The 19,478-nt window shown below is 62.4% G+C and overlaps 2 protein-coding genes across 2 annotated transcripts; both read left to right on the forward strand.

Moving 5' to 3' along the window:
* Nucleotides 1-136: 136 nt before the first annotated feature.
* On the forward strand, nt 137-13,022 carry PIK3R2 (phosphoinositide-3-kinase regulatory subunit 2). Its single transcript, XM_081792223.1, has 16 exons — nt 137-284; nt 1,967-2,715; nt 5,503-5,595; nt 5,961-6,011; nt 6,097-6,228; nt 6,318-6,528; nt 7,020-7,105; nt 7,264-7,372; nt 7,461-7,559; nt 7,718-7,898; nt 7,983-8,108; nt 9,628-9,770; nt 10,005-10,181; nt 11,109-11,180; nt 11,354-11,524; nt 11,844-13,022. Exons 2-16 carry the CDS (start codon nt 2,394-2,396, stop codon nt 12,049-12,051), a joined length of 2,181 nt encoding a protein of 726 aa, XP_081648349.1. The 5' UTR covers nt 137-284; nt 1,967-2,393; the 3' UTR covers nt 12,052-13,022.
* Nucleotides 13,023-15,675: 2,653 nt separating this feature from the next.
* Nucleotides 15,676-19,136, forward strand: IFI30 (IFI30 lysosomal thiol reductase). The gene is made up of 7 exons (XM_081792224.1): nt 15,676-15,863; nt 16,864-17,046; nt 17,129-17,203; nt 17,452-17,544; nt 18,366-18,518; nt 18,704-18,757; nt 18,842-19,136. The coding sequence occupies exons 1-7, from the start codon at nt 15,735-15,737 to the stop codon at nt 18,902-18,904; spliced, it is 750 nt and encodes a 249-aa protein (XP_081648350.1). The 5' UTR covers nt 15,676-15,734; the 3' UTR covers nt 18,905-19,136.
* Nucleotides 19,137-19,478: the final 342 nt, after the last annotated feature.

Raw genomic sequence — 19,478 nt, forward strand, 5'->3', positions numbered from 1 at the left:
CGGCTATCTCGTGGCACCCTCTGCCCGCCAGTCCCGCGGGAGGATGTTCGGCTCTTTCCGGAAATGCTCGGCCATCCCCAGGCTCCGCCCCCGCCTCGCTTCACGCGCCTGGCCCGAACGCGCTCGGCCATTTCCGCCGGGGGCGGGCCCGGCTGTTCGGAACCGCGGCGGCTGTGGCGGAGGCGGGGATCCCGCGGCTGCGGCGACGGCGGCCGCGGCGGAGCCACGGGTCGGGCTCCGCTCCGTGTGACGGCGGCCGCGGCGGCGGTGGCGGCCGCGACCAGGTAAGTCCAGGCCGGCTGGCGTGGCAGGCTAGGCTGGGCGTGCGCGCCAGTGCGGGGCGCCTAAGCAGAGCGCGGGGCCGAGGTGGAAGTCGGAACGCGAGCGCCTAGCCGCATCGCGCCCCGCGGGAACCGGGGGCCTCCGGGAGCAGGAGGCCTCGGGTTCGACCTGGCAGCGGTGCAGCCTGCCCCGGACGGTGGGGAGAGGAACGCGGTGCCCCCAGGCAGAGATAAGGCGCCGGGACTGCGGCCCCCGATGGAAGGAGGCCCTGCCTGGAGCGGGGCGTCGAGCAGTAATAAGGGGCACCCAGGCTTTGTGTGGGACATAGTGAGATGCAGGAGGGTCGGGGGTCGTCTCCGCTTCCGTTCCCCTGGGGGCTGCCGGGTCCACGCAGGCCCGGGCACGCCTCTGAATACGCGTGAGCGCGCGGGCCCTGCGTCCAGCCGCCGAGCCCCTGGCCAGGCCTGGCCCCTCCACCCGGCCTCTTGGATTCCCCGGGCGCACACACCGGGGCGTGTGCAAACGTGTGCACGTTGGGGCGCGGGGGCCCGGCAGGCGAGCGGATCCAGGCGGTTTCCTGGACGTCCCCTCGCTGGGCCTCAGTTTCCCCACCTGTAGAATGGTGGTACCGGGTCCAGGAAGCGGGTACGTTTGGGCACCCCGGAACGGGGAGCTAGCTTCTCCTCCCTGCAGAGAGTCCCTTCTGGGGCTCTCGTGGTCGGGGGACAAAGCCCCGACCCCTCTGTCTGGCACTCGAGGACCAGCGCGGTCGACGACGGTGGGTGGCTTTCATCGGGCCACCCTGAACTCTTGGCAAGCAACTTCCCACTGTCAAGCCTTTGCACGTACTATTCCCTCTAGCCAGTACTCTCTCCTATCCTTTCTGAAGACCCGCCCTCTAGAAAAGCACGCCCTCCCCCACTCCCCAGTCTCAGGAAGACCGAACCTGTGGGGCTGAGACTGGGAATGCCGTCCGTGGCGGGCTGTTTCCCCGAGGCTGGGCGCTCCCGGGGCGTGATCACGGATCGCCATGCGTCCAGCAGCCTCCCCCTTGGCAGCTGTGATGCCCTCCTGCCATTAACCCTCTCCTGGCTGCATGGAGGTCCCCTTGTCCTCCCATCACCCCCCCCTCACGTTTTGAGATCCTACTCTAGGCCCCTCATTGAGCCAAGCTGGAACACGCACGCACGCACGCACCTTCATTTCTCCCCCCGCAGGGACCTTGGATTCACTCGTTAGTCCTTTGCCCGCGCTGGGGCCTCCAGCTGGACCTGCTTTCCTACCTCTTTGCTTCCTTGCTGCCCCCTGTGTTCAGCTGGCCCGGCCCCTCCTCGGGACTCCCATAGTACCCTAAGCATTCCCCATCATGCTCTGCCCACTGGGGGTCTAACTGGCTTCGTGGCCCACTGGTCCGACAAAGACCTACCTGCGCTGAGCCTCAGTTTCTCCCTCTCTAACAGGGGCGATGAAGAGCATGCGATATGCCTGGGGCAGAGCTCGCCAGAACCCCAAGGGCTGCTGTTAACGCCCATTTTACAGCTGGGGAAACAAGACTAGAGAGGGGCTGGGACTGGCCCAAGGTTACCCAGCGAGGGGATTCCAACCTCAGATTTGGGCCCATCTCTGGGGGTGGGGGTGGCAGGAGCCCGACCCGGCTGACGCTGCCCTGCCCATCTCCCCCTAGGTCGGCGTCCTGGCCAAGCATGGTGACAGCCTGTGCCCTCGGCCCCCTCGTCTGGCGCAGCCGGAAGAGCCGCCAGCCTCGGGCGCCGATGGCCCCCCGTGTGAGGGAGTGAGCAGCCTGGCCCTGCCCTACGGATCGAGGGGGGACGCAGCGGCCGAGTGACCTGAGACCACGCTGCCGACCCCCTCCCACCAGTTGACGGATGGTGGAGCGAGCCATGAGCGGCCCACGTCAGGGTCGTGGAATGATGGTGGGAGGCAAGGCATGAGCGACCCCCGTGGTCACCTGTAACTAACTTCTTGGTAGAAATAGTGGTCTCGGTGCCCCAGGCCGACTCAGCGGACCCTCCCCGGCCGTCGCCCCAGCTGATGGGGCCACCGGGGCCCCGAGCAGCAGCTTGACCGTCCAGACCCCACCCTGCCCAGCCATGGCCGGCGCCGAGGGCTTCCAGTACCGCGCGCTGTACCCGTTCCGCCGGGAGCGGCCGGAGGACCTGGAGCTGCTGCCCGGCGACGTGCTGGTGGTGAGCCGAGCAGCCCTGCAGGTGCTGGGCGTGGCCGAGGGCAACGAGCGCTGCCCACAGAGCGTGGGCTGGATGCCGGGCCTCAATGAGCGCACGCGGCAGCGAGGTGACTTCCCCGGCACCTACGTCGAGTTCCTGGGTCCTGTAGCCCTGGCCCGGCCCGGCCCTCGTCCGCGTGGTCCCCGCCCACTGCCCGCCAGGCCCCGGGACGGGCCCCCTGAGCCAGGTGAGCAGCAGGCAGGGGCCCCGGCAGGGGCGGGGGTTCCCTCAGACCCTCAGCTTCCTCTTCTTTCTAGTGAAGCAATGGCACCCCTTCCAGGGGAGGAGGAATAAGGACATGTGGTTGGTCAGCAAGTGTTGACTGCACTGCTGTCGAGGGCTGGGCACGGTTCATGGCGCCGGGGACACAGCGGTGGACACGGGCCCGGCCCTGCCCTTGTGGGGCTCCTGGTGCAAGGAGTGACAAGTGACGAGAAGTGATTAGGTAACGAAAAGGGCTGTGAGGAAGGAGCCTCACAAGGGGAGAGCTGGGGGTGAAGGGCTCCAGGCAGCAAGCACAGCAAAGGCAGAGGCTGAGAGGTAGGGCTGGAGGGGCGGGTTCGGGGAACAGCCCATGGAGCCGAGTGGGAAGGGAAGGGCCACGCAACAGGGGCTGTGCCTCAGGGACTTTGTGGGATTGATTCTGAGCACAGTGGGGAGCGTTCGGCAGGATTCAGAGGTTCACTTTAGCCTCGTCCCTCAGTTTACTGATAGGGTCCCTTGAGAAACCCCCTCTCTGTTGCCCTAAGTTTACCTGGATTCCAAAATGGAGGGAGCCACAGAGCCTAAATAAAGAGGATGGGATGATCATTCCAGGCCATGTAGCACACTGGGGTATGAGGACCCCACATGCCTCCCCCAAAGACCCTTGGCCATCTACACTTCCGAGGCACGTGGTAGGAGTGCAGAATGAGGGCACTGGGGGTAGGCTGAAATTGCTGTCTGCTGAGCAGGGCACATGGGTTCCAGCCAGGGAAACCAAGGCTCAGGTTGTGGGGAGGAGGCTGGTTAAGTGCTGAGTGCCTGGTAGTCTGCTCCCCCACCCCCCGCCACAGCAACCCAGGGAGGCCCAGGTGCAAAGGAGTCAAACCACTCACTGTGGGCACATCCCCCAGGGAAGACCAAGGCCCTGGGAGGCGCCATGGCCCCAACCTTTGGCCTGCCCGGTTTTGTGCCAGAGGGACATTGATGCCCCAAGAGGGTCACAGCAGAACCCCACAGCATGGGGCCGAGTTGTGGAGGGGGGGGGGGGGTGGAAACAGAGGCTGTGGTGTGGTGCTGCTAGGGGTTTGCAGCATCTGGCGCCTCCAGGGCCGGGGCCTACGTCCCGCCTCAGCCTGGAGGAGCAGGAGGCGGCCCCATCCGGGCTCCCAGCCAAAATCTGCCTCTCCCCCTGGTAACAGCCGCCTCCCTCCTCTGCCTGGCCTCGGTCCAGCCACCACACACATGCCCACTCCGAGTGGCTGCCCAGCCCCGCCCTCCAAGTCTTCCAGGACTAGGTGACAGCGGCTGGGGCCAGCCCTCTCCAGGCCTCAGTTTCCTCATCTGGCAGCAGGAAGAACTGGTCCTTTGCACGTGCAGGCCCTGCCTCTCCAGGGCCCTAGGACCACCCAGCAATGTGCTGTGGCTGCCCGTGCCCCCTCCGTTCCATCCCACACAGGGAGCTAGTGCACACGTCAGTGTCGCACCTGGGCCCCCAGAGGGTGGTTGCTCCCTCCCTCAGCCTCAGTTCCCCCATCAATAAAATGGGGGTGACACCTGTTCTCACGAGACTTCCCTCCCCCGCTTCGCAGAGGAGCCACAGGCAACTTTCAAACCTGTGCCCCCACCCTGCCACCATCACCCACCTCCTCTCCCCTTGTTCTCTCTCTTTTTTTCCTCTTTAGTGTTTTTGACGTAGCTGGGCCTTTCTCCAGCTTGAGGCACCACCTGGCCCATCACTCAGGGAGGCCCCGCAGGCCTGGGCTTGCCCTTGCTGGATGCCAGGGCGTCCCTGCCGAGGGCCGGAGCCGCATCGAATGGTGGCCATGCAGGCAGAGCACGCCTGAACACAAAGGGCCCGGTGGAGCGAGAAACGCGGGCCCAGGAAGGCCTCTGACACCCGCTGGGAAGGGGTTCAGCATTTTTAAAACCGGGAGAAATACTTTTTTTTTTTTTAAAGCAGGATGACTTAGAGAATGGAGAAAGGTCCTTGAAATGAGGTGTTCTGACCCGGACAGGGGAGACTGTCCTTTTATTGTCTTCAACCGCTTTGTTGTTCCCACTCAGGGAGAAATGACACCACGAACCGGTTTCTTACTCGAGGGAACTGAGGCTCAGAGAGGGCGGGTTCTGTACCCAAGGTCGCACAGTGAGCGACGGCAGCACCACCGTAGTGAATTCCCACAGGTGGCCTCCAGCAACAGTGTATTTTCTCACTGTTCCGGAGGCCACAAGTCCAAAATCAAGGTGTCGGCAGGGCCGTACACCCTCTGGAATGTCCAGGAACGGGTGGTTCTTTGTTTTTTCCAGCCTCCAGCACCTCCAGGTGTTCCTCGGCTTGTGGGCGCATCACCCCAATCTCTGCCTTTGTCTTCACCTGGCCTTCTCTTATAAAGACACCAGTCATTGGATTGAGAGCCCCAAATCTAACATCTCGTCTCAAAATTCTTACCTTAATTGTATCCGCGTACTAAGGTCGTGCAGGTGTCAGGATTAAGATGCGGACATTTCATTTTGGGAGACACTAATCAGCCCGCTCTACCTGGTCTCTGAAAGTGTGTAAACCGGTACTTTAACCCAGAAAATCGTTTGCCACCAACTCAACCCTCCCAACCGCTTCAGCCCGGCCTTTTGGCTTCCAAACGATGGCGGTTCAGATGCCAGGCTCCTGCCTAGACCCGACCCTACCGGGAGCCGCCCACGCGGAGGTTCAGGCAAAGAAGGCCTGGAGTCCTTCCAGGGACCCCACCGACACGCTGTCCCCTTCTGCCAGGCCTCACGCTCCCTGACCTGCCAGAGCAGTTCTCCCCACCTGATGTGGCTCCCCCGCTCCTGGTGAAGCTCGTGGAGGCCATTGAGCGGACAGGTGAGCCTCCGCCCGGCTGCAACCCATGTATGCTGCTTGCTTATCTCTGGTGATGGGCCACTCATCCTCTCACGGGGCCGCCAGACCCACTCTGCATGGAAAGAAGCTGAGCTTGGATGCTCTGGGCCTCCACGTGGAGGTGGGGCAGTAGTGACTCCTACCGGGTTGGATGGGAATGTGGTCACCGGACCTGCCGTTGCATGTGCTGTGCCCTCTGGCACCACCTGTCTCCCCTCCCCCTGCTCTTCCGATCTCTGGGAGGTTGAGTAGCCATCCCAGGCCCCACAAGGGGTACGGGGACGCATGTGAGAGCTGGTCTTGCCATCTGGGGTGGAGCTGACCCACCCCTTCCCCTACCCCTCCAGGGCTAGACAGCGAATCCCTCTACAGGCCTGAGCTGCCCGCCCCGCGCACAGGTGAGGGGAAGCTTGGATGGGCAGGGGTTGGGGGAGAGCTGGCCCTGGGCCTCCTTGGCCAACCCTGCCCCCCCTGCCCCCGCAGACTGGTCCCTGAGCGACGTGGAGCAGTGGGACGCCACAGCCCTGGCAGATGGCGTCAAGGGCTTCCTGCTGGCGCTGCCCGCCCCCCTCGTGACGCCCGAGGCTGCGGCCGAGGCCCGCCGGGCCCTGCGGGGTGAGCCTGGCGGGAAGCCCGGGTGGGGAGGGGGCCGGGGCGGACCGGCCCCGGCCCCGGCTCACCCTGCCCCGGCCGTGTGTCCGCAGAGGCCACGGGGCCCGTGGGGCCGGCGCTGGAGCCCCCGACGCTGCCACTGCACCGCGCGCTCACGCTGCGCTTCCTGCTCCAGCACCTGGGCCGGGTGGCCCGACGTGCCCCGGCTCCGGGCCCCGCCGTGCGAGCCCTGGGCGCCACCTTCGGGCCGCTGCTGCTGCGCGCGCCGCCCCCCTCGCCGCCGCCAGGGGGCGCGCCCGACGGGTGAGGCGCCAGAGGGGGCGGGGCTGAGCCGGAGCTAAAAGGGGCGGGCTTTCAGGGAGGAGGGGCGGGGAGCCTCCGCCCAGGGTGGGGTCTAGGCCGTGATAAAGGAGTGTGAACGGGGCCCCGGGGTTAAGAGGCCAGAGGTGTTGTGATGCCGGGACTAGTTAGGATAACCGGGGTGGGATCTGTGGTTCCGGGAAGACCCCAGCAGCCTTGAGACTTGAAGCGATGGGGCCTAGACCGCAGACGAGGCTCGTGGGTGGAGCTGTGCACCTTCGCTTCCGCTCCCCCTCCCACCCTAGGTGCTAGACTCCGGTGTGTTTGGTGTGTGAACATTTATCGAGTGCTTACTGCATACACGTAAACAGGCGGGGGGCCCCCACACCTGCCCGTCTTCCCTACACGTGCTTTCACGGTGTAGGTCTGCCGCCCGATGCGGGACCCTGTGTGCCTCAGACCCTACCTACCCCCTGCGCTCCCCTTCCCCCTAGGACTGAGCCCAGCCCTGACTTCCCGGCGTTGCTGGTGGAGAAGTTGCTTCAGGAACATCTGGAAGAGCAGGAGGTCGCACCCCCAGGTGACTCTCCCCTCCCCCCACCCCAATATTAGCTCTTACTGTTGGGAATCACGAATACTGACCTGGAGTCCTGCCCGCATCAGCAAGCTCTGTTGCAATAGGAGCCAGCCACGGTATACAGTTGGTGCTCAGTGTACATTTCTTTTCCTGTCCCCCAGCGCTGCCGCCCAAACCCCCCAAGGCCAAGCCAGCCCCCGCAGGCCTAGCCAATGGGGGGAGCCCGCCCTCCCTGCAGGATGCCGAGTGGTACTGGGGTGACATCTCCAGGTAGGGCCGTGGGACGGGGCCACGTGGCGGGCAGAGCCCGAAGGGCAGGGTCTCCCGGTGGGCGCCGCAATCCTGGGTGTCCCCGCAGGGAGGAAGTGAACGAGAAACTCCGGGACACACCCGACGGCACCTTTCTGGTCCGAGATGCATCCAGCAAGATCCAGGGGGAATACACACTGACCCTCAGGTGGGGGCCTGCCCCTTCAGGGGTGACTGGGTGTGAGAGGTGGGAGGGAGGACACCCAGGGCAGAAGGACAGGGGGTTGCCTGGAGAGTGGGGCACGTGCGGTGTCCGGACGGCTGGGGATCCCACGGGCTGCTGACACCCCTCTCGCCCGCCCCTAGGAAAGGCGGGAACAACAAGCTGATTAAGGTCTTCCATCGTGACGGGCACTATGGCTTCTCAGAGCCGCTCACCTTCTGCTCCGTTGTGGACCTCATCACCCACTACCGCCACGAGTCGCTGGCCCAGTACAATGCCAAACTGGACACACGGCTCCTCTACCCGGTGTCCAAGTACCAGCAGGTCTGCGGCCAGGGTGGGAGGACAGTGCCAGCCTCCGGCACAAGTGTCCCAGGCCGCTTCTCTGATCACCCCGGGTGTCCCTAGGACCAGATCGTCAAGGAGGACAGCGTGGAGGCGGTGGGCGCCCAGCTCAAAGTCTATCACCAGCAGTACCAGGACAAGAGCCGCGAGTACGACCAGCTCTACGAGGAGTACACACGCACCTCCCAGGTACCACAGGCCTGCACACGTGGGGAGACCCAGGCGTGGAGGGGGCGGCTGTGAGGCCGTAGGGACAGCCGTCTGCTTCCAGGTCACAGAGCAGTCGTCAGCACCCGGAACTGCCCTAAAGGCAGAAATCAGTGCATGTGTTTTCAAAAAAGGAAGGCACCAGCCAGCCTCCTGGGAGCAGCTGAGTCAGGACCTAGAAAATGCCTTGGTGGAGCCTCTGCATTTCTCGGGGCCTCACTTTCCCCATCTGGAACCGCGGGTCTTCCTTATTTCTCCGTAACCCCTCAACCTGGATGTTATTCCGAGTGATGATAACCTGACAAAGAGTTGATGGAGACAAAGGGTCAGGCGATCACGGGAAAGAGCAACATCTTTTAAAACAGGGAAGGGGGATGGGGCGCCTGGGTGGCTCGGTTGGTTAAGCATCTGACTGCGGCTCAGGTCAGGATCTTCTGTGAGTTTGAGCCCCGCGTCGGGCCCTGTGCCGACAGCTCGGAGCCTGGAGCCTGCTTTGGAGTCTGTGTCTCCCTCTCTCTCTGCTCCTCCCCCACTCGTGCTCTGTCTGTGTCTCTCTCAAAAATAAACATTAAAATTTTTTTTTAAACGGGGAAGGGGGAGGGAGGTTTTATCACTCAAAGACTGTTAATAATCTACTTCTGTAAGTTGAGACGCAGCTTATTCAGACTGGACATCCCATTTCAGGCAGAGAATATCTCGGTTCCCCCTGCCATCCCCGAGAAATTTCTTTCTTGTCCCCTTTTTACTGACGGGTCGTCTGAAGCTCTGAGCAGACAAGACGCCTGCCTGATGGGTGATGAACATTGTGATCTTGGGAGTGACTTAGGGTCCCTGAGTCTCAGTTTCCCCATTAATAGCTCTCACTTTGTAGGAAGCTCTCGGCAGGTTCTACAAGATGATATATTGAAAGTACTCCATGTAACATGTACCCTGAGAGGGAGCCCCATGCCCTGTGTGTAGCAACTAGATTTGTCATTTTTTCTAATTTTTTAAATTTATTTTGAGAGAGAGAGAGAGAGAGAGAGTGCACGTGAGCAGGGGAGGGACAGAGAGAATCCCAAGCAGGCTCTGTGCTGTCAGCATGGCACGCTGAAGGCACACTATCGTGCAGCTCTCAGACCTAAGCTTCCGGCAACTTAGGCGTGAGATCATGACCCGAGCCAGTACCCAGAGTTGGACGCTTAACCAACTGAGCCACCCAGGTGCCCCTAGATTTGTCTTTAATTCTCAGCAGTGCTAACAGATCCAGGTGTTTGTGGGGTACCCAGAAGAGAGGATCTAAAGGGAGAGTGGGTTTGGGGAGTGGGGTTCTGAAGGCTGAATAGGAGTCCGTTCAGTACAGGAGGAGCTAGAGGAATGACGCACCTGACGGAGGGAACAGCGTGAGCAAAGTCTCCATATCAGAGTGGGGAATCTGCCTTCACCCCTCATGAGGGACTTGAAAGGAATCCCAGCAGGTGCTAAGAGTCCCCACCCCCACCCCCCCCCCCCGCCATGTCAGGAGTTGCAGATGAAGCGCACAGCAATCGAGGCCTTCAACGAGACCATCAAGATCTTTGAAGAGCAGGGCCAGACACAAGAGAAGTGTAGCAAGGAGTATTTGGAGCGCTTCCGGCGTGAGGGCAACGAGAAAGAGATGCAGAGGTGAGTCGGCTCCTCTGCCCTGCCCTACCCCCGCCCTACCCTGACCTGGCACAGGGCGCTTGGGGAAAGAAAGGAAACAGAGGGGACACCCCGAGTTCCAGGGGGAGGGAGGGTCGTTTGAAATGGGCTCTGAAGGATGAATAGGAGTTCGCGGGAAAGAAATCAGGGACGCGGCAGTGCAAAGGCGTAGAGGCTGGGGCGCCGTCTGAGGCCTCAGAGCCGCCCCTCCCACAGGATCCTGCTGAACTCAGAGCGGCTCAAGTCTCGCATCGCCGAGATCCACGAGAGCCGCACGAAGCTGGAGCAGGAGCTGCGGGCACAGGCCTCCGACAACCGGGAGATCGACAAGCGCATGAACAGCCTCAAGCCAGACCTCATGCAGCTCCGCAAGATCCGAGACCAGTACCTCGTGTGAGTGCCTGGCTCTGTGCTCGGCTGCAGAGTCCCTCGTGAGTTCAGGCACATCTGGCGGGGTGATCTCTGCCGGGGCCTCACTCTCGTTGCCTCCACCAAGCGGCCCCGCCTTGCCCCTGAGACCCCTCGTCTGTCCCCGAGCCCCCCCCTAGCCCCCCCCCGCCCCCCCCACCCCGGGAAGGGCTACCTAGGTACGGGTCGGCCTCAGCCTCATAGTGGTCTGCGAAATGGGAACACTGTTCCCACGGAGCTTGGTCACTGGGAGCCTCCAGCAGAAGCCAGTCTGTGGATGCCAACCGCGCGGCCTAGCGCACGGGAGGGTCGCAGCAGCCCCAGCCCGAGCTGAAATCGTGCCCCTGCCCAGCCCCCCCCCCCCCCCCCCCCGAGCCGCCGACGGCTTCCTCAAGGGCTTCTCTCTCCCACCTCCGCCTGAGATGCGTACGTGTACCTGCCATGTGCCAGGCACTGTGCTGAGTACCGTGTGCGCGTTAGCTCATTCTGTTCTCTCAAAGTTCTTTGTAAAGTTAGCCCTTAACAGCTGAGGGAAACTGAGGTATGGAACAGAGCCCCCCCCCCCCCCCCCCCCCCCCCGTGTGAAGGCACACTGCCGTGCAGCCCTCAGGCCTAAATTTCTGGTAGCGATAAGACCTTGCTGGGGTGGCCCATTCTAGGGGTCGGATAAGTGTTAAAGGAAACATAGTAAGTGGGGGGCTTCCCTGGAAGGTCCCCGGGGCCAAGCTGTCCTTGACCAAGCCAAGGCTGACCCCTTGTGGCAACCGGCGGTATTGCACCCAGAACCTGCACTCCTGTAGGCGGGTCTTTGCCTCCGCCGGGCTGCCCTGACCCACTGTGGGCTAGCCTGCCTGTGCTGCTCTGTTCCCCTCCCGGCAGGGTGGAATGAGCCTACCTTTCCTCTTCCTCCAGGTGGCTTACCCAGAAAGGTGCCCGGCAGAAGAAAATCAACGAGTGGTTGGGGATCAAAAATGAGACCGAGGAGTAAGTGGACACCCGATGGGGGCCCGGGAAGGCTTCCCGGAGGAGGGGGCCGTTTTCGGTGGGTTTTGCAGGACAAGTAGGAGTTCACCAGGGCAGGTGAGTCGTCCAGGCGGCAGGAGAGCCTCAGAGGCTTGTGGGTGAGTGACCGGGGTCCCTCCCTGCTTCCCCCACAGCCAGTATGCGCTGATGGAAGACGAGGATGACCTCCCCCACCACGAGGAACGCACGTGGTACGTGGGCAAGATCAACCGCACGCAGGCTGAGGAAATGCTGAGTGGCAAGCGGGATGGCACCTTCCTCATCCGCGAGAGCAGCCAGCGGGGCTGCTATGCCTGCTCTGTGGTGTGAGTGCCGGGCGGGGGGGGGGGTGCCGGGAGTGAGCGCAGGGGTGGGGGATGTGCGCGTTCCTCCTGAGAGCTCTCGCTGAGCACCTACTGTGTGCTAGACCTTGGGAAGACGGCCAGGAAGAAGCTCCCCGCCGCACCCCCCCACAATGGCTGCCACAGGCAAGGGAGGAAGCTAAGGCAGGAGGCGGTGGCATCCGGACCAGGGTGGGTGGGGTCCAGGACGTGGGTCTTGCGCCAGGTCACCTGGTGGGAGTAGCGGGAACGGGGAGAGCCCGGGAGGAGCGCACCTGAGCGCCCCCTTCGCCTGCGCCTGCAGGGTGGACGGCGACACCAAGCACTGTGTCATCTACCGCACGGCCACCGGCTTCGGCTTCGCGGAGCCCTACAACCTGTACGGGTCGCTGAAGGAGCTGGTGCTGCATTACCAGCACGCCTCGCTGGTGCAGCACAACGACGCGCTCACCGTCACGCTCGCCCACCCCGTGCGGGCCCCCGGGCCCGGGCCCCCGCCGGCCACCCGCTGACCACCGAGCACCGGCCCGGAGCGGTCACCCCCGGGGCCCGGAGGCTGGGGGGGGCAGTCCCATCCTTCTGCCTCTGTCCCTTCTTCCGGGTTTTCTGTCTGTCTGTCTCCGTTAGGAGCCTCTTCCTGTCTCTCTTTCCATCTCTCTTTCTGAGCCTCCCTCCGTCTCTCCCTGTCACCCTGTCTCTTTCCCTCCCCACCTGTCAGTCCTTCTCTCTGTCCCTCTGTGTCTCCAGGTTGGGGGTCCTACCTCCCCAACCCCATACCCGCCTCCTCCATGGGCACTGCCCTCCCCACGGCTCTGGCCACCCCTAATCCTGTGCGCCCTGCCCACCAGAGCCCCCCCACCCCCGGGGTCCCCGAAGCCCCACCTGGCTGCACCTGCCATGTTTACAGAGGCCCCTGGGCTGTGCGGCCCCAGCCTGGGTGCCCCGATTTTTAAGCCATAGACCTGGGGTCACGGCAGGAAGGAACTTTACTTGGCCACTTCCAAGAACTTTGGCTGGGACATTCTGGGCCGGGCGGGACCCGCCCCCAGACCCAACTTCCCCTCCAAACCCTGAAGTGAAACCACCACTTGGTTATCCCCCCCACAGGGGCCACCGGCCAAGAAGCAATGCCCCAAAATGAAAAGAGTTAAAAATAAACTCACAAGCCCGCCCCACCCGGCACCAGGCCTCCCAGAAATAGAGGCCCCCGGCACCGCTTGGGCGGCTGAGACGCATCACTGCCCACGGCACCTCTACTCAGTGTAGGTTCAAGGCTTCTCCTCGATCATGTTGGGTTCTGATTTGATTTTCTCTTGACTGTAAAGCCCCTTTTTTCTCTCCTCTTTTGGGATGAGAGCCCTGGTTTTCTACACTACCCGTGGACCGCCCCCCCCCCCCCCCACCTCCTGCCTGCCCAGCTAGGCTGGCAGGCAGGTTTTGTATAGTACGTTGATACTGATATGGATATAAAACATCGAACGTGTGGATGCTTCTGTTGTTGGTGACGGGACTTCTCTATGGCTCCCGTGTGCTGGGGACCCTGGCATTCACAGGGTCACACAGACCCGGCAGCCAGTGAAGGCTGACAGTCCTCCCTCCCTCCCCGCCACCCGGTTTAGCTGCTTGTGACCAGAGAAGTTGAGAGACCTGCCCAAGGTCACAGGGCAGAGAGGCTCAAACCCTGAGCTCTGCCCTGCGCCACAGCCTCCTCAAGGCACCCCAGACTCCAGCCTGGCTTCTCACCAGCATCCAGGCTGTCCCCCAGGTTTGAGTCCCAGCCCACGGCCACCAGCCAGGCCCTCAGGAAAGCCGCCTCCCCTCTGATGGGCAGCTTCGTCATTGCCAGGTGGGGTCGATAGCACAACCCTCTCATCACACGCAGAAGCCCCCCCCCCCACCATGTCCTTAATGCCTTCAGTGCCAGCCCCTCCCTGCTGACTCTCCTCTGACCCCCTCCACACCCACCCCTGACTTTCAGGCCTCCAGGTCCCAGAGGACATTGACCTGGGGCCTCATGGTGTCTTTGACCTTGACCAGTCGCCATCCTCCCCTCCCCAAGGTCCCGGTCTCTCAGCCCTCCCCTCTCCTCCCCCCTCCCCCAACGGAGAGTAAGCTTTCTGCCCTCTCCCCTCCGGGTGCGGCACCTGTCAGGGCCCAGCATGCCTGCAGCAGCCCAGGATAAATGAACAAAGCTGCCCTCTGAACTGTTTCTCACTGGGCTCCCAGGGGCAGGACCTGCCTCCCTTGCCTCCCTTGGCCTGAGCACCCGGGCTCTCCCCAGGACCGCCCCTGCTGTGCCCTGTGAGTGATTCCAGCCCAGACGCTGTCTCCCCTGTGGTCTTCACCCACTGCGTGGGGGAACACGGGATAAAGGTCACCTTCTAGGTCCCATGACACCAGCAGGCTGAGCCTGGAGACAAGAGATAACAGCCCACATGGCCTCCAGCAGGTGCCTGCACTCAGCCACCTGCTATGTTTCCTTGGGACAGTCCCCCCCCCCCCTTTCTGATCCTCTCCCCAGAGGATCTGACCCTCAGATTCCTCTCACCAAGGAGAATCGATAGTTGCTACTCCCACCCCCAAGAGCAAGTCTCTTAAGGCTTGGATAAGCAAAGGAATGGGGTTACCTCTGGGAATTCATCCAATCGGGCTGGGGCCTAGTAACCACTGGAAAACTTGTAGCAATTTAGGATTATTTCTTCTGCCCTGCCCTGCCATGGAGAAGTGCACACAAAGTCTACAAAGTTGTAGGGCTTCCTCTTCCAGAGACATCACAGAAAAGGGTTTTGCAAAGGGTTCAAAGAGAATTGGCAGGACCATCCAGCCGTGGGGACTTTAGGGAACCCCCTCGCCCCCGCCCAAAGCTGCTGCCATGGACACCAGGCTGGGAGGCTGGGGCTTCTCCCAGACCGGAAGGAGGCAGAGCTGGGGAGCTGGGGACTTGGCTGTGTGATCTGGGCCAGGTTTGGGCATTTCCTCCTGTGGGATCAGGTCCTGTGTCATGCCTGGTATTTGAGGCCCTGCAAGGTCTGAACATCTGGGTTATTCCCTCATCACCCCCAGCCTCCACCTCAGGCTAGTCTCTGCCTGCACCTCGGTCTTGTGTCAACACCTTTCCAGCTGGGCCACCCCACCCCTAGCCTGGGGCAACCCTCCCTCTGCCTCTGAGCCCACCACGTGGCTTTCTTCCCCAGACTTCACTCTTCTCCCCATGTTCCAGAAGGGGAAGCTGAGGGTCCATCGCTTGAGATGTCCAGTAGAGTCTGGAGACAAACCCGGTTTGGGTCCCCCACGGTCAACCCCCCTCCCTCCCATGGGAGCTCCCTGCGGGCCTGGATGCTCACGCGCCCCCCCCCCCCCCCACCCCCAAGCTTTGGATGGAGGAGAGAAGGAACTCCAGCTTTCCTCTTGCCCCCCCACCCCCACCCCAGCCAGGGCTGGGAGGACCTAGAGAAGTGAGGGGCCTTCCCCCCACTGGCTTCTGCTTTCTGGCCCAGCTGTGGCCAAGCCTGAGTCAGCCCCGCGGGACCACGCTTGGTGGCACTGAGGCGTCAGGGCTGGGGAGCCTGAGAGGAGGAGGGGGCGCGAGGGGCAGGACCGGGGCTGGGGAGCCTGAGAGGAGGAGGGGGGGCGAGGGGCAGGTCCCATGGTCGAGAGTGAGGGGCTCCCCGCGCAAGGCTGGGGTGCGGGGACGGGCTGTGCAGCCCCTCCCTGCTCCCCCATAAGAGAGCAGGGTAGGGAGACGGGGCTCCCAGGCTAGGAACGGGGGCCTGGGTCACCCTGGCCAACGCCAGAGCTGTCTGTGGGCCCATGGAGACCCTTCTTTCTCTCTCTCCCTCTCTCTCCCTCTCTCTGTGTCTATCTCTGAAGCCTCCACCTAATCTCTGCTCCCCGAGTTCTTGCCCCAGCCTCACGTGACTGGGCGACCCTGGGGGCTGGGAGGGGTCGAGAGAGATGGAAAGGCGGCCCCACGGCCTCCTCGGGATGGCGGGCCCAGCACCTGGCGGGAGTGAGGGTGGGGGACAGGCTGGACAGGGACCCAGAGAGGTCAATAGGTACCTAGAGACGCCAGCCCCAGCCCCCAGGGGCGTGGGCATCGGGAGGCGGGTCCGGCTGGGGGCTGGGCCACCGCGGGGTTAAAGGCTGCTCCCTCCCCGGGCCGCTGCTCCCGCCTCCGCACGCTGGCCCGGCTGTGATGGCCTCGTCGCCACCCCTGCCGTTCCTGCCGCCGCCGCCGCTGCTGCTGCTGTTGCTGCTGGGGGTCCCCGCGGTGGCGCGGGCGTCCTCGCTGGACAGACTCCCCGAGGGGGCGGCCGCCTGCCGGGTAGGGATGGCGACGCGGCGGGTGGGCCGGCGGGGACCGACGCCCAGGCAGGGGGCGACGCGGGACAGGCGGCTCCTCCCCTCTCCCCGGACTTTGCCGGGAAAGCCTAGGGTCCCGGGGACGCTGTCCCGGCGGGTACCGAACCCCACCCGCGGGCACCGTGGCCGCGCTCGGATTCGTTTCACTTTCCCATCTCGCGTCCGAGACTCTCCGGCAGTCCTCCACCCACCCCCGCCCGCCCAGCCCGGGGGTGCATTGAGCACCTACTGTGTACGTCTGGGGCGGGAAAGGAGTCTCCTCCTGTATGCCAGGGGAAGCCCAGATAAGTCTGCCCGTGGCACCGACCCTGCAGGTGCTGCTTACTGGGTGCATTCCAGCCAGGGAAGAAAGAGCTCGCGTGCTTCTGGGGCCGAGCAAGCAGTTGTCCCGGAGGCTGAGCGACTTGCTCACTGCTGCACAGACGCTGGCTGCTGCCATCCGTCAGCCGAAACCGGAAATCAGCACATATTAGGCGCCGCCTCTGCAGTGGGGTTTGGGAGGGGTTCACCTGGGCCCCTTAAGAGGAAGAATAAATAAGGAGTCAGCGCAAGGGTAGGGCCCTGCTCAGCTCGGGGGGCCAAGGCTCTGGGGGATGAGGTGGCAACAAATGAGCATGAATTAGTCTCCCGTGGTATGCACCTCTGAGAAGGCAGGATTGAGGGCAGTGACCAGAAATGGGCATGCCTCGGGTCCTTACTGCATACAGTTCCCCTGGGCCAGGGGTTTCACCTCAACTGAAGGAAAGCAAGAGCTGTGCATAAATTAAGTGCCTACTGTTTGCAAGTCTTTGTTTTGCAGAAAAACTAGGAAGACTTAGGGATGCAATAAAGCCTTAGGGTCAGGATTCCACCTGGCAACGTCCGAAAGGAGGGCAAAATGGAGCACCTACTGTTTGCAGCTACCTTTCTGCAAGAGAACCAAGCGGGGCTGTACTCCCTTCACACCCCTTCCTCCCACACAGGCTGGGGACCTGTGCCCACAGGGGCCCCTCGGGAAGTCACAATCCCCGCCTGTCAACGTGAGCCTCTACTACGAGGCACTGTGCCCCGGCTGTCGGTCCTTCCTGATCCGAGAACTCTTCCCGACCTGGCTGATGGTCCTGGAGATCCTCAACGTCACGCTGGTGCCCTATGGAAATGCCCAGGTACGTGGGCACTGGGGACACGGAGGCGCCAGGGGAGGGGGCAGCCGGCGGGCCAGCCAGCACTCACCTAGCTGCCTTGCAGGAGCAAAATGTCAGCGGCAGGTGGGAGTTCACATGCCAGCACGGTGAGCAGGAATGCAAGCTTAACAAGGTGGAGGTGAGCAGCTCCCAGAATTCCCGAGCGGTGGGGGCAAGAGGCTGGGGACGTTGCCCGTTGTCGGGAAGGCCGAAGCAAGGCTCAGAAGGGACTGGAACCGGCCCCATCCTCTGCCTGCGTGCCTCCACTGAGACATATCCTCGTTCACCCCTTTATTAGTGAACACCCGCGATTACTCCCAGAGTGGTGTAGGTAGGGGTGCCCTGGGCCCACTGCATGCCCTTGCCTGTCTACTCCCTATCCCACAGGCCTGCCTGTGGGACCAGCTAGAGAGGAATATGGCCTTCCTGACCATTGTCTGCTTGGAGGAAATGGATGACATGGAGAAAAACCTGAAGCCGGTGAGCCACACCCCTCCCCTTGGCCCGGGTTGGGAGGCCCTGGGCTTCCCTGTACCCAGACGGACCCAGGCTCAAGTCTTGGCCCGACCACCACTCTCTCTGTAGCCCCAGGAAAGTGACCTTCCCTCGGGAAGCCTCACATCTCTGAATCAAGGGAACAAAGATCTTTTGGAGGCAGGGGTAGATCAAGGAGGGCTCCCTGGAGGAGCTGCCTCTGAACTGGGCTTGGATGAACAGAAACGTACAGGCATACGGATGATGATCCTCATCTGGGGTATGAGGATGACAGGACAGGCCCGCCTACTTCTCGGGAGGGTTACGAAAAACAATTCCCAACGGAGTAACTCATGAATGCCAATCGTTTATTCACTCATCAAACATCTGGACCACCTAAGAGGCCTCACCCCGGGATGCCCCGCAGCCCTGCAGAGTCATAGCGGGGCCAGAAGAGTGAGGAGGAGGGAGCACTCAGAAGATTCTGGAGAAGGAAGCGGAGGGGTGTCCTGGTGGAGGGAACAGCACATAGGAAAGCTCCGAGGAAAGTGAGACGCTAGAGGGGCCAGTCTAGGGGCTGCAGGTCTGGTCTCATGAAAGGCAGAGCAGTCAGACTCTCGCCTTGGGGCCTCCCCTCAGGCAAATATTAAGCACCTGCTGTTTATGGGTCTTACTGCATTGCTGTGGACCCAAACGTCTCCTGTTGCCAGTGAGGAAACAGAAGCTTGGCTCGGGGTGGGGGGACTGGAGGAGGCACCGTTGGGGAGATAACACAGAGGAAGCTGAGGCAATGCTCCAGCTCACCAGCAACCCTTCTCCACCCTCAGTGCCTGCAGATCTATGCTCCGGACGTGTCCCCGGACACCATCATGGAGTGTGCAATGGGGGACCGCGGCATGCAACTCCTGCACATTAACGCCCAGCTTACAGATGCCCTGCAGCCGCGCCACGAGTATGTGCCCTGGGTCGTCGTCAATGGGGTAAGAGCTCTCGGAACCCCGCGTGTGGCCCCGGGGCAGGGAGCAGGATGATGGATGTGCCCACTGGTCTGGGAGGCAGGGGCCAGACTCAGGAGCCATTTGCAGCCCCTTCCGGGCCGGACTCAGGTTAGTCGGGCCAAGTGGAGCCGGGGAGAGTGTACGACTTCCTGTCGTGTTTTGTGCAGAAGCCCTTGAAAGACCTGAGTCAGCTCCTAAGCCTCGTCTGCCACCTGTACCAGGTAAGCTGGAAGGGGAACAGAGGGGCCGCTGGGGGCGGGTAGGGACTCGTTCCGGGACCGCCAGCTCACGGCTGTCCCCTCCAGGGTGAGAAGCCAGATGTCTGCCAACCCGTGGCCAGCTCCCACAGGGAACTCTGCTTCAAGTGACCGCTGGTGCCCTCGAAGGGAGCTGATGGAGGAAGAGCCAGAGCACTGCCCCCGTTTTTTCCGATCCCTGACTCTCAGCGGCTGCTACTCACCGTCCGGATAATTTCTACACATTCCACGAAGCCCAGACTCAGAATCCTGCCCCAACATCAAGACCCTTGCCCCACTGGTGACGGTGCTACCTTGAAACTAGTTGAATAAACACTTCTGGATGTTGTGATTCATTTGATAAGTGCGCAGATCTCTCTCTTCCGGCCAACGCCATGCCGAGACCCCTGAGAAGTCTCCTTTCTAGGGAATGCAGAGCCGGACAGACGTTCCTGGTCCCCCAGGGAGCAGAGATGGGCCAGAGGGAGGCACCAGGGCAGGAGGACCCCAGAGAGAGAGTGAAGGCTCTGCGTAGGAATAGGGGCACTGGGGCTCGGGTTCTGAAGGGTGAGTAGGAGTTCATTGGGCAGAGGAGGTATTCATTAATTCAACCCACAACACTAACTGTTCCCTTTTGCTGACCCCGCACTAATAGGAGTTGAGCCAGAAGGTGGAGCAGGGATCTTGTCTAGGGAGCTTCGAAGAA

Source organism: Panthera onca, chromosome A2 (assembly GCF_046562875.1).
Source record: "Panthera onca isolate mPanOnc1 chromosome A2, mPanOnc1 haplotype 2, whole genome shotgun sequence".
NCBI classification, from domain to species: Eukaryota; Metazoa; Chordata; class Mammalia; order Carnivora; family Felidae; genus Panthera; species Panthera onca.